The sequence below is a fragment of the Entelurus aequoreus genome, linkage group LG25 (genome assembly GCF_033978785.1).
Source record: "Entelurus aequoreus isolate RoL-2023_Sb linkage group LG25, RoL_Eaeq_v1.1, whole genome shotgun sequence".
NCBI classification, from domain to species: domain Eukaryota; kingdom Metazoa; phylum Chordata; class Actinopteri; order Syngnathiformes; family Syngnathidae; genus Entelurus; species Entelurus aequoreus.
The window spans coordinates 34379727-34392370 of NC_084755.1; the positions used below are offsets into that span (position 1 = coordinate 34379727).

Sequence of the window (12644 nt, forward strand, 5' to 3'; positions counted from 1 at the left end):
CAGAAAGAAACAACCCTTTTGTGTGAATGGGAGAGGGAGGTTTTTTGGGTTGCTGTACTAATTGTAAGTGTATCTTGTGTTTTTTATGTTGATTTCATTTAAAAAAACAAAAACAAAAAAACCCGATACCGATAATTTCCGATACTACATTTTAAAGCATTTATCGGACGATATTATCGGACATCTCTAGTTTTAATTGCTGATGCGGATTTATTGATTTTTAAATGCGCCAGAAAATAACCCCTTTTGTACAAAGCCCAGTCGACCTGCTCAGTTTTAGAGTGTCTGCCCTGAGATCGGTAGGTTGCGAGTTCAAACCCCGGCCGAGTCATTCCAAAGACTATAAAAATGGGACCCATTACCTCCCTGCTTGGCACTCCGCATCAAGGGTTGGAATTGGGGGTTAAATCACCAAAAATGATTCCCGGGCGCTGCTACAACTGATATCGTATCGATATCAGTTGTATCGCACGTCACTACAAAGAGAGATGAGGTTGGAATGGAACATTTAATGGTCAGTAAACCTCGTACAATTCACTTCAAATGACGACAACATAATAAAGAGGGTGAGAATGGCAATAAATAAACAGGTGTGCACGCACAAAGACCAGAAGGGAGTCCACTCAGCATCTGTACGGCAAAGCGGGCTGTCCCATCTTAACCGGGTGGGCAAAGACCCCCCCCAGCAGCATCCTCTCCCCCCAGTCCAGCAGCCTGCTGAGGGTGCAGCCGAGCGGCGACAGCAGGCCTTGATCCTTGGCCTCTGATGTCTTGTGTTTGCTCTGCGGACTCTTGCACGTCTCCTCGCTCCGCGTCTTGGCCCCCGACTCTCTCTCGTGCACACTTCTGGGTGCACTCTGGTGGCTGTGGCGTGTCGTCGCCGGGGCGCAGACTCCCAAGGGGGCCAAGGAAAGGCTGAGGCTTTTCCGTCTTTCTGACAGAGAAGCTGCTGGGAGTTGTGGTTGCGTGGGTTTTGGCGCCGGTTGGAGTGACGCACGCGGGCTCGGACCGGACGTCCTGAAGGGAGTCTGGACTTCCTGCTGGTTTAAAGTCCATAGAGTCTCGTGGTTGCCGTTGGCGTCGGCATTTGAACGTCTCTGCTGGCAGGAATTCTCCACGGCGTCGGCCTGGTTGTTGTTGCGGTTGATGGATGGAAGTTCATTGTCCAGGAAGTCGCAGCCGCCGCCGCCGGCTTTTTGACGCAAGGTGCCTTGGAAGTGTTGCAGCTGACCCAGGAAGTTGAAGTTTGGGGAAATGGCGGGTCGGCGCTCTTTCACGAACCTGAAGAACGGACAAGGTTTGGGTTAAGAATGAGTCTAAATGACTGGACTTGTCATTTCTTGACATGCTGGCAAGGAATAACATCACTGATAGCATAGCACACAGGTGTCAAACTCAAGTCCCGGGGGCCAGATGTGGCCCGCCACTTTTTAGGGACCGATGTCCCTTTGGGACAGAGGACCCTATTGAATTTCGAGCGTTTTATTATTATACCGCCGCCTCTTTGAGCTGTAATTTGACCCCCTTAACATGCTTCAAAACTCACCAAATTATACACACACATCAGGACTGGCGAAAATTGAATCAAAAAACCAAACCCCAAAACTCAAAATTGCCCTCTAGCGCCCCCTAGGAAGAAAACACAGACAAAATTGCCTGTAACTCCCAGTAGGAATGTTGTAGAGACATGAAACAAAACCCTCTATGGAGGTCTCACTTAGACCTATATTTCATACACTGACAACCCCCAGCAAAAATCAACAGGAAGTTTGCAATTCCCCCTTCAAAACAAAAGTTGTGTAAAAACAGTCACCTTTTTTCAAACATTATCTCCTCTGAGCGCGTTTGTCGTGTCGGCTTCAAATTAGCACAGGTGAGAGATTGAACCCTTCTGATTAAAAGTTGATGAAAGAGTTTTAATTACTGCTCCGGTTTGGATTTTATGAGCCCTCAAAGTCGGTACCGTCCATCGCTGCTTGCAACTTTAATTTTTATTTGGCCCTCGAAAGCCTGGAAATAATATGTATCAATAAAGTACTGTAACTTTTTTTTCTATTTTGGTAGAATAAAATAAATATGTACTCCATGTAATCGCAAATTATGTTAACTTAAATATTGTCGATATAGATCCGATATGGATACTTTGCGCAAATATACCTAGCGTGTCTGCTAAAATTTTAGAAGGTGTGTATTTTCGAATGATAACATATCTATCTAAAAACCAACAGTATAAATGTGAAAAAAGAGCAAAAAAAAATCTGAATTTATTGAGAAAAAGCTGAAATGTTTAAACTCATAATTAAAAACCATGTACCATAAAATGTTGTCTTTAAATATTCATTTGTGTTTTGAGCATTTTTTTATATAGAAAAATGACTTTTCAGTAGAAAAAGTTTTAGACACACCACTGATCTAAATGATTAGAAGCTCTCAAAATGAAAATCAAATATATTTGAAATATAAATAAAGTTTAGTAAAACATAAAATAGTAATAAATTAATTTGCAAAATATGTACCTCAACATTAATATTTTTGTACAGGCAGAATTTTTGACAGAATTATGCAATTCGGCAATCATTGTATTATTTTTGTTCTATTCTTACATGGGGGAAAAAACAATAGTGAAAATGTAAGGAAAAAGACCAAAATGAATAAAAGCTGAAATGTTCCAACTAATAATTAATAATAATATAATTAGTCATCTACAATACAAAGTTAAAATCTGTGTTTAGCATTTATTTTTTTTATTAAAAAAAAATTCAATATGGCCCCTGCATACTTTGACTTTTCATTTTAAAGCATTTATCGGTTGATAATATCGGACTGCCGATATTATCGGACTGCCGATATTATCGGACATCCCTAATACATACACATTTTTGTTATTTTTAATATTTTTCAAATACTATTTTCCCCCCAAACATGTATTTTTTGGATAATAAATGAGCAATTAATGAAATAGAATGTTTTAAAAAGTGTTTTTTTTAAACACGTATTTAATGTATTACTAAATATTTTTATTTAGTAAATTTACTAAAAATAACATACACTTTAATAATAATAATAATAATACATTTTATTTGGTATAGTTCTTTTCAGAGTACTCAAAGACGCTTTACAGGATAAAAAAATTAAAATATAAAACAGTTCAAAGTAATAATATAAAATACAGGAAATATAAAAGCAGTACATTGTAACATACATAATAATACAGGACAATTACAAGACGACTTTAGACTTGAAACACCTCGTTAAAAGTCAACTTCACATCTCATTTATTTTCTATTTTCCAAATTCAGCGTGAAATCCTTTTTAGTAAAGCGTGTTTTATTGTTTCGCATAGACCCGCACGCGTTATGCAACATGTCAATATGAAACATTTGATGCATTTTCTATATGACAGATGCTAAAACTAATCCAATGTAGGTCAATATGCAATTCTTGTCGAACTTTGTGTTAGTGGTCAAAAATAAATGTCTTTAATAATAATACATGTGCGATGTACTCTTTGAGCCATGGCTAATATATGCAGGTGATATTTATAGATAAGCGCGTCAATGTACCTGTAGGCCTGGTCCAGGTCCATTCCCGAGCTATACATGATGTAGGCGACGGCCAGAGCCGGAGAGCGAGAGATCCCGGCTGCGCAGTGAATCAGCACGGAGGCGCCGGACGACATGGCCTTATCTGCACGGACACATACGATCGTTATACACACTGCAAAAAGTCAGTGTTCAAAAAACAAGAAAAAAAAAATACAAAAATGAGGGGTATTTTATTTGAACTAAGCAAAATTATCTGCCAATAGAACAAGAAAATTTGGCTTGTCAAGACTTTCCAAAACAAGTAAAATTAGCTAACTTCAATGAGCCCAAAAAATACCTTAAAATAAGTATATTCTCACTAATAACAAGTGCACTTTTTTTGGTAGAACTTGTACTAAAAACTAATTTATTGTTCTTAATGGAAAGGCAACAAGGCAAGCGCTTGTTACTCTCGGGGTCTCCTAGCCGCTCAGGCAAATCATATGGTCTAAAAATGCATTTTTCCATGGATAACATGACATCATCGCGCCAAGTGCGTGCTCTTTCAGTCAATTAGTGCGCATATATACAGCCCGGCCCCTGGCCAAAATTTTTTTAATTGTAATTTTGAGGAATTTATCTGAATGTGCATGAACTATTTCTGTTATAAATTGTTTAAAATGTCAAATGTTAAATGTTTAAATATTAACTGTCAGTTTACTGTACTGTGCCAACTGTACTACTATATGAGTACCTCTTTTCTATTGTTTCATTGAAAATAAAACAGCAAAGTCCATTTGGCTGTCATCTGTTTTAGTCTTTTTTTTTTTTTTACATGCTTGAAATAAGAAATGATTACTTTAAAAAAGTAGTTTTATACTTGTGAGTGTTGATGACACAGCTTTGCAACAGTTGATATTCTAGTTTCAAGCATGTTTTACTCAATATAGGTCATCAAATCTCAGCAACAAGCTGTAATATCTTACTGAGATCATTTAGGACCAAAACACTTAAAACAAGTAAAACACTCTAACATAAAATCTGCTTAGTGAGAAGAATGATCTTATCAGACAGAAAATAAGCAAATATCACCCTTATTTGAGATATTGAATCTTATTTAGATTTCAGTTTTTGCAGTGTACTTGCTTTCGTTTCAGCGTATTGGCAAAATGGCCGACGGGGGCCTTACCGATGAAGCGCAGAGCCTGGGGGATCCAGGGCAGCAGGTCGTCCCGCAGGGAGTCATCGATGGGAATGCGCAGGTGTCGGGAGCAGGGAAGGAAGGGAGGCCGGGGGCTGCAGCGACTCACACTCAGAACATAGGAGATGTCCAGAGAGGCCAGTCGGTCCTGCACACACACACACACATTATATTATATAGTACATCAAAATTCACAGTCTACATTTGAAATGGTACAAAGTTGCCTTTTACCTGCGTCACATCGCTCTCCGCTCCTAGGTAGAGTCTTGGTAGGATGATGGACAGAGGAGGACACTCCGTCTCTCCATCCCTGGACCAAACCATGTCTGCAGCACACAAATCCCCATTAAATCATCATTCAATGATTCTACACGGCAAAAACTGAAATCTAAGTTTAAAACTACTTTTTTAAAGTAATAATTTCTTATTTCAAGAAAGAAAAAAAATAATCATGATGCCGAGCGCATATCATTATGTGAAGATAATGGCACTAGCATTAATTAACTTAAGAATATTTTTCAACATATTGAGCAAAAAGGTCTTTTTTTTCTACCAAGAAAAGTGCACTTGTTATTAGTGAGAATATACTTATTTTAAGGTATTTTGGGGTTCATTGAGGTTAGCTAATTTGACTTGTTTTGGAAAGTCTTGACAAGCCAAATTTTCTTGTTCTATTGGCAGATAATTTTGCTTAGTTCAAATAAAATACCCCTCATTTTTGTATTTTTTTCCCCCTGTTTTTGAACACTGACTTTTTGCAGTGTATACACTGCAAAAACTGAAATCTAAGTAAAATTAAATATCTCAAATAAGGCTGATATTTGCTTATTTTCTGTCTAAGATAATTCTTCTCACTAAGCAGATTTTATGTTAGTGTCATTTTGGTCCTAAATGATCTCAGTAAGATATTACAGCTTGTTGCTGAGATTTGATGACCTATATTGAGTAAAACATGCTTGAAACTAGAATATCAACTGTTGCAAAGCTGTGTCATCAACACTCACAAGTATAAAACTACTTTTTTAAAGTAATCATTTCTTATTTCAAGCATGTAAAAAAAAAATAGATGACAGCCAAATGGACTTTGCTGTTTTATTTTCAATGAAACAGTAGAAAATACGTACTCATATAGTAGTGCACTTATTAGTGAGAATATACTTATTTTAAAGGTATTTTTGGGTTCATTCAGGTTAGCTAATTTTACTTGTTTTGGAAAGTCTTGACAAGCCGAATTTTCTTGTATTTTGTATTTTTTATGTATTTTCCTGTTTTTGAACAGACTTTTTGCAGTGTATACACTGCAAAAACTGAAATCTAAGTAAGATGAAATATCTCAAATAAGGGTGATATTTGCTTTATTTCTGTCTGATAAGATAATTCTTCTCACCAAGCAGATTTTATGTTAGTGTTTTACTTGTTTTAAGTGTTTTACTCCTAAATGATCTCAGTAAGATATTACAGCTTGTTGCTGAGATTTGATGACCTATATTGAGTAAAACATGCTTGAAACTAGAATATCAACTGTTGCAAAGCTGTGTCATCAACACTCACAAGTATAAAACTACTTTTTTAAAGTAATCATTTCTTATTTCAAGCATGTAAAAAAAAAAAAAAAAAGACAAACAGATGACAGCCAAATGGACTTTGCGATTTTATTTTCAATGAAACAATAGAAAATACGTACTCATATAGTAGTACACTTGTTATTAGTAAGAATATACTTATTTTAAGGTATTTTTGGGTTCATTGAGGTTAGCAAATTTTACTTGTTTTGGAAAGTCTTGACAAGCCAAATGTTCTTGTTCTATTGGCAGATAATTTTGCTAATTTCAAATAAAATACCCCTCATTTTTTCTTAAATTAAAAAAATATGTAACCCAGATTTTGTATTTTTTTTAAAGAACTTACAGTTTGACGTATTATTAGACAATTATTTTGTTGTTGAACGTTTTGCTTTCTGTCTTTTATTTTGTAGTGTTCATGTTTCCTCTCGGTTGTTTCCGGTCCCGAATAAGTAAACATAGTGACGAGCAGCAGCCCAAACGTACTGTAATGATGGCATTTATATAATAATAAATGTACGATTTAGCTGGGCTTTTACAGTAGCAAAGACAAACAGGACTCGTAGTGTTGCTGTGCCGCTTTACAGCCAGGTGGAGGCGCTGTTCTGCCAGAGGCAGCTTTTATCCTATAGTGCCATTTAAAAAAGGTCAAACTGTCTTATTATGTGTCGTCTGTTCAAGCAGCGTCAATGTGTATGCGCGACATTTTTCCTTCAAATACGGCAATTGTAAGGTTCTGCTTCGATATTTGTCATTTCTCATTTGGCAACCCTGGGGAAAACGATCAAAATATCGACTGTGTCGATACCAAGGGTTAGTATTTTTATATATATATATGTTTATATATTTTTTTTATTTATTTCTGATTATTATTATTATAAATGTATTATTTATTTTTTGTTTATTTAACTGATGTATTTGTAGATATTCGTTTTTTTTTTGCTGATTCTTTCTTTTTTTGGGGGTGGTATGGTTGGGATATAAACAAAAAATATTTTGACATTTAGGGCAGACAACAGATATATGATGTATGTGAATATGATGTAATGGATAGGAATGTCTGATGCTGGATGTCAATAAAAGTCAAATGAAAAAAACAAACAAATCGATGTTTTTCAGATTTCGTCTGAATATTTACACAAATATCTTGTTTTTTTAATATTTTGTTATTGGTGTGTATTGTTTACAAACTGGGAATATGTAATTGGACACAGAAAGACTTTGGGAGCAAAAATTGTAACACACTTGAGTGTGAGTTTTTGCTTCTGTTCACTTATTTTGCAGTATAAACTTTATTTTTTTGTATATAGTCGATATGAATTATTGTCTTGTATTGTCAAACTGTTAATAAGTAAATGTGTTCAGCCCATAATATTTGTCCTGTTTTGTTTTTTTTAATTCCGATTTTAATCAAGGTAAAGGCAAAAATCTTTCAACAATTTAGTAAAATAGCAAAGTATCGGTAGGAATACTGGCTTTGATATCAAATAGATGCCAACATTTTCAGTATCGTCCACCTATACCAGCTGGTTCTGTTTCCATCTTTTGCTTGATATGTTTTCACGGTGCCTATTTTTAAACAAATAAATATATGCATATTTACATTTTTGCACTGTAGTTTCTCGTTGTTTTTGCTTTTTTTTCCTTGAGATATTTTTTCTCTCCAATTATTATATTATTATTATTATATTATAATTATTATTATATTATATATAATTAATACTATTAATCTTTTCGTGCATCAAACAAGAAAAATAATTATATTTGCGTGCAATTATTGGAAGTTCTGCACTCAAAATGAAATCCTTGTTTGTGGTGACCTCATACATTGCCACTTAAGATAGAATGGGATCAAATAAACGTGCAATTCAATTATTCCAAACAAATATAACATGCATGACTTACTGTGTTTTTGCGTGTCAAATCCTCTCCAGAAGCCCACAAAGCAGCGTGCAGCAGGTCTGCAGGATCTTCGAGTCCACGTCGCGCTGTCCGAGTCTCCCTCTTCCCTCTCAGAGACTGATTCGAAACGATGAGCTCATCCTCTTACTAACAATAAAACCTCCAGCGGTGATGTCATTTTTAGCCAATCAGCTTTGCGGTTGGACTTCGACCCGCGCAGGCGCATGAGCGCGGATACCCCACCAGCCCTCTCGCCAGCCGACCAGGGATGTGTTTCCGGGCGTAAAGTGGGCGGGGCCTGTGTTGCTGTCATTGCTCTTTATTGTTATTTCTAGCCAATGCGGTGACGCGGGAGTTGCAAACATGGCTCGTTGCATTGAATTGCGTTGTTGTGCTGATCACGCACCGCATGAATGTTGTCCTGACACATTTTCATCCCTGAAGGCAATTCTGCCCAACGCTGATTGGTCCTCTTCTGGTGCACAATTGTCGTGTTTGCACATAAACACGTGTTGATAATGGCAATGAATGGAATGAGGCAATAAGCATGTATTATACATGATGGAAACTGAAGCTGTCATTAATAACCATTTTTAACTCATAATGTCGCATTAATAATAATAATAATAAAAATCCATCCATCCATTTTCTACCGATTGTCCCTCTCGGGGTCGCTGGAGCCTATCTCAGCTGCATGCATAATATATATATATATATATATATATATATATATATATATATATATATATATATATATATATATATATATATATATATATATATATATTAGGGATAATGGCTTTTTTTTGCCAATATACGATATTCCGATATCGTCCAACTCTTAACTACCGATACCAATATCAACCGATACCGACATATACAGTCGTGGAACTAACACATTATTATGCCTAATTTGGACAACCAGGTATGGTGAAGATAAGGTCCTTTTTTTAAAAATAAAATAAGATAAATAAATTAAAAACATTTTCTTGAATAAAAAAGAAAGTAAAACAATATAAAAACAGTTACATAGAAACTAGTAATGAATGAAAATGAGTAAAATTAACTGTTAAAGGTTAGTACTATTAGTGGACCAGCAGCACGCACAATCATGTGTGCTTACGGACTGTATCCCTTGCAGACTGTATTGATATATATTGATATATAATGTAGGAACCAGAATATTAATAACAGAAAGAAACAACCCTTTTGTGTGAATGAGGAGGGAGGTTTTTTGGGTTGGTGCACTAATTGTAAGTATCTTGTGTTTTTATGTTGATTTAATTTTTAAAAAAGAAATAAAAATTTTTAAATAACGATACCGATAATAACAAAACCGATACGGATCATTTCCGATATTACATTTTAAAGCATTTATCGGCCGATATTATCGGACATCTCTAATAATAATAATAATAATATATATATATATATATATATATATATTAGAGATGTCCGATAATATCGGCCTGCCGATATATGCTTTAAAAATGTAATATGGGAAATTATCGGTATCGGTTTTGTTATCGGTGTCGTTTTTTTTTTTTTATTTAATTTTTTTATTAAATCAACATTAAAAAAAAAAGATACACTTAGTGCACCAACCCAAAAAACCTCCCTCCCCCATTTACACTCATTCACACAAAAGGGTTGTTTATTTCTGTTATTAATATTCTGGTTCCTACATTATATATCAATATATATCAATACAGTCTGCAAGGGATACAGTCCGTAAGCACACATGATTGGGCGTGTTGCTGCTCCACTAATAGTACTAACCTTTAACAGTTAATTTGACTCATTTTCATTCATTCTATGTAACTGTTTTTATATTGTTTTACTTTCTTTTTTACTCAAGAAAATGTTTTGAATTTATTTATCTTATTGTATTTTATTTTTTTAAAAAGGACCTTATCTTCACCATACCTTGTTGTCCAAATTAGGCATAATAATGTGTTAATTCCACGACTGTATATAGCGGTTGATATTGGTATCGGTAATTAAGAGTTGTACAATATTGGATATCGGCAAGAAAGACATGATCGGACATCCCTAATATATATATATATATATATATATATATATATATATATATATATATATATATATATATATATATATTTAAAGGGTATAAGAAATACTTTGATTATTTGAGTGAAATTCATACTAAAATATGTATATTGTTTTGTTATGCAATGAGAGGTCCAATTGCGCCATCTGCTGGAACTGTCACGCCAAATTTCTTCCCTCCCCCATTTACTTCCGGGGCTGCGTCCAATAAAATCACAAAGTTGCCGGGGGTCCTTAACCGGCACGCGACTGTCCTGTTTCGCGCCTGTACCAAAAAAAAAACAATCATCGATTTCTTCAGATTCCAGCAGCTGTCAAAGACGAAGTATCCTTCCAGCGACGGGCAGTCAAAGCCGAAGTGCTATCGATCGCTGTCAATGACGTGAGAGGAAACATGACCACGGAAGTAAATTGGGGGGTTGTAGGGGGAAGAAATTTGGCGTGACAGCACCTGAAAGTATCTAAATATGACCGCACACCGGAAGCTATTAGTAGACTTCCGGCACTCTGCTAATATGGTAAGCCACGTCCTGATATTGTTCTGCTAAATATTATAAATGACACTAAAGCCAACGTGAGATTTAATGTCAGATACACAATTATTTATTGTCAGATCTGCAGTTATTTAACGGCAGTTTAAATGTTATGTTGTGGAATTTTCGTTTTGAATTAATTGTTGCTCACGTCAGATGTACTACTATTTTGCACTGAAGTCGATATTAACCAGCAGAGGTGCTAAGCACATATTGTGTGTATGTGCGTTCTGAACAATAATAATTGTTGCACTATGTGCGTTTTATGTGTCCAAGACGTTCATATTTAACTTTGTATTGTCCGCCATTTTAACATGGGAACAACGTGGTCTGTTATATTCGCTAGTCACCACCAGAGGGTGCTAAAAGTCCATTTAATTATATATTGTATCGTATTTTGTATTTTTCTATTTTCAATATCATAAATATATAAAAAAGGATGATGTTGGTTAAAAACCAAGTAAAGAATATGTTGTATTGAAAGATAAAACCACTATACGATGACACGGAAAACAGTGTACTGTTAAAAAAAAACGTTGTATTAAGTTATATCTGTAATTGCATTTCATGTAGTTGTAAAAATATGAAAGTTAGTCGCACCCCCGGCCAAACTACGGAAAAAAACTGCGAGTTATAGTCCGAAAAATACGGTACAACTTTTCGAAATGTTCTTTTATGACATTCTGACAATACATTTGCATTTGAGCTCAGGGTCAGATCAGGGTCTTTTTTAAAATTATGCAAGCAGGTTATGTGTGATTACCGTATTTTTCGGACTATAAGTCGCAGTTTTTTTTCATAGTTTGGCCGGGGGTGCGACTTATACTCAGGAGCGACTTATGTGTGAAATTATTAACACATTAGCGTAAAATATCAAATAATATTATTGATCTCATTCACGTAAGAGACTAGACGTATAAGATTTCATGGGATTTAGCGATTAGGAGTGACAGATTGTTTGGTAAACGTATTGCATGTTCTATATGTTATAGTTATTTGAATGACTCTTACCATAATATGTTACGTTAACATACCAGGCACGTTCTCAGTTGGTTATTTATGCCTCATATAACGTACACTTATTCAGCCTGTTGTTCACTATTCTTTATTTATTTTAAATTGCCTTTCAAATGTCTATTCTTGGTGTTGGCTTTTATCAAGTACATTTCCCCCAAAAATGCGACTTATACTCCAGTGCGACTTATGTTTTTTTTTCCTTCTTTATTATGCATTTTCGGCCGCTGCGACTTATACTCTCCTTTCGTTTCTGTACTTAGAAAAAAATCCAAGACTTTTTCTCCTAAGTACAAAAACGAGAGAAGGTAAAAAAAAAAAAGGATAAAAAGAGGGGGTTTTTACCTTCTCTCGTTTTTGTACATAGAAAAAATCCAAGACTTTTTCTCTTAAGTACGAAAACGAGAGAAGGTAAAAAAAAAAAAAAGAGGATAAAGAGGTGTTTTTTACCTTCTCTCGTTTTTGTACTTGGAAAAAATCCAAGACTTTTTCTCCTAAGTACAAAAACGAGAGAAGGTAAAAAAAAACACCTCTTTTTATCTTCTTTCGTTTCTGTACTTAGAAGAAAAAAAAGGAGAAAAAGTCTTGGATTTTTTTTCTAAGTACAAAAACGACAGAAGGTAAAAAGCACCTCCTTTTACCCTCTTTCGTTTCTGTACTTAGAAAAAAAAGGAGAAAAAGTCTTGGATTTTTTCCAAGTACCGTATTTTTCGGACTATAAGTCGCAGTTTTTTTCATAGTTTGGCCGGGGGTGCGACTTATACTCCAGTGCGACTTATATGTTTTTTTCCTTCTTTATTATGCATTTTCGGCCGGTGCGACTTATACTCCGAAAAAT

At 35.2% G+C, this 12644-nt stretch overlaps 2 protein-coding genes across 2 annotated transcripts in view; one reads left to right on the plus strand and one right to left on the minus strand.

The window, feature by feature from the left end:
• Positions 1-494: 494 nt before the first annotated feature.
• si:ch211-195b15.8 (dual specificity protein phosphatase 15) lies at positions 495-8361 on the minus strand. Its single transcript, XM_062036336.1, has 5 exons — positions 8193-8361; positions 4957-5051; positions 4714-4873; positions 3564-3687; positions 495-1281 (listed from the first exon to the last, which is right to left on the minus strand). Exons 2-5 carry the CDS (start codon positions 5047-5049, stop codon positions 624-626), a joined length of 1035 nt encoding a protein of 344 aa, XP_061892320.1. The 5' UTR covers positions 5050-5051; positions 8193-8361; the 3' UTR covers positions 495-623.
• Positions 8362-10670: 2309 nt separating this feature from the next.
• LOC133642194 (uncharacterized) overlaps positions 10671-12644 on the plus strand; it is a 3842-nt gene continuing 1868 nt past the window's right edge. Inside the window, exon 1 of the mRNA XM_062036270.1 lies at positions 10671-10777. Coding sequence (XP_061892254.1) covers positions 10727-10777 — 51 coding nt within the window. The 5' untranslated portion in view covers positions 10671-10726. The remainder of the gene's footprint in view (positions 10778-12644) is intronic.

What these genes read in the sequence shown, in the direction of transcription:
- si:ch211-195b15.8 (XM_062036336.1), bottom strand. Translation starts at nt 5,049, where the DNA reads ATGGTTTGGTCCAGGGATGGAGAGACGGAGTGTCCTCCTCTGTCCATC. An exon ending in CCAGGCTCTGCGCTTCATCG is followed by an intron (nt 3,688 to 4,713) that starts GTAAGGCCCCCG and finishes GTGTCCGTGCAG; the next exon opens with ATAAGGCCATGTCGTCCGGC. An exon ending in GACCTGGACCAGGCCTACAG is followed by an intron (nt 1,282 to 3,563) that starts GTACATTGACGC and finishes TCCGTTCTTCAG; the next exon opens with GTTCGTGAAAGAGCGCCGAC.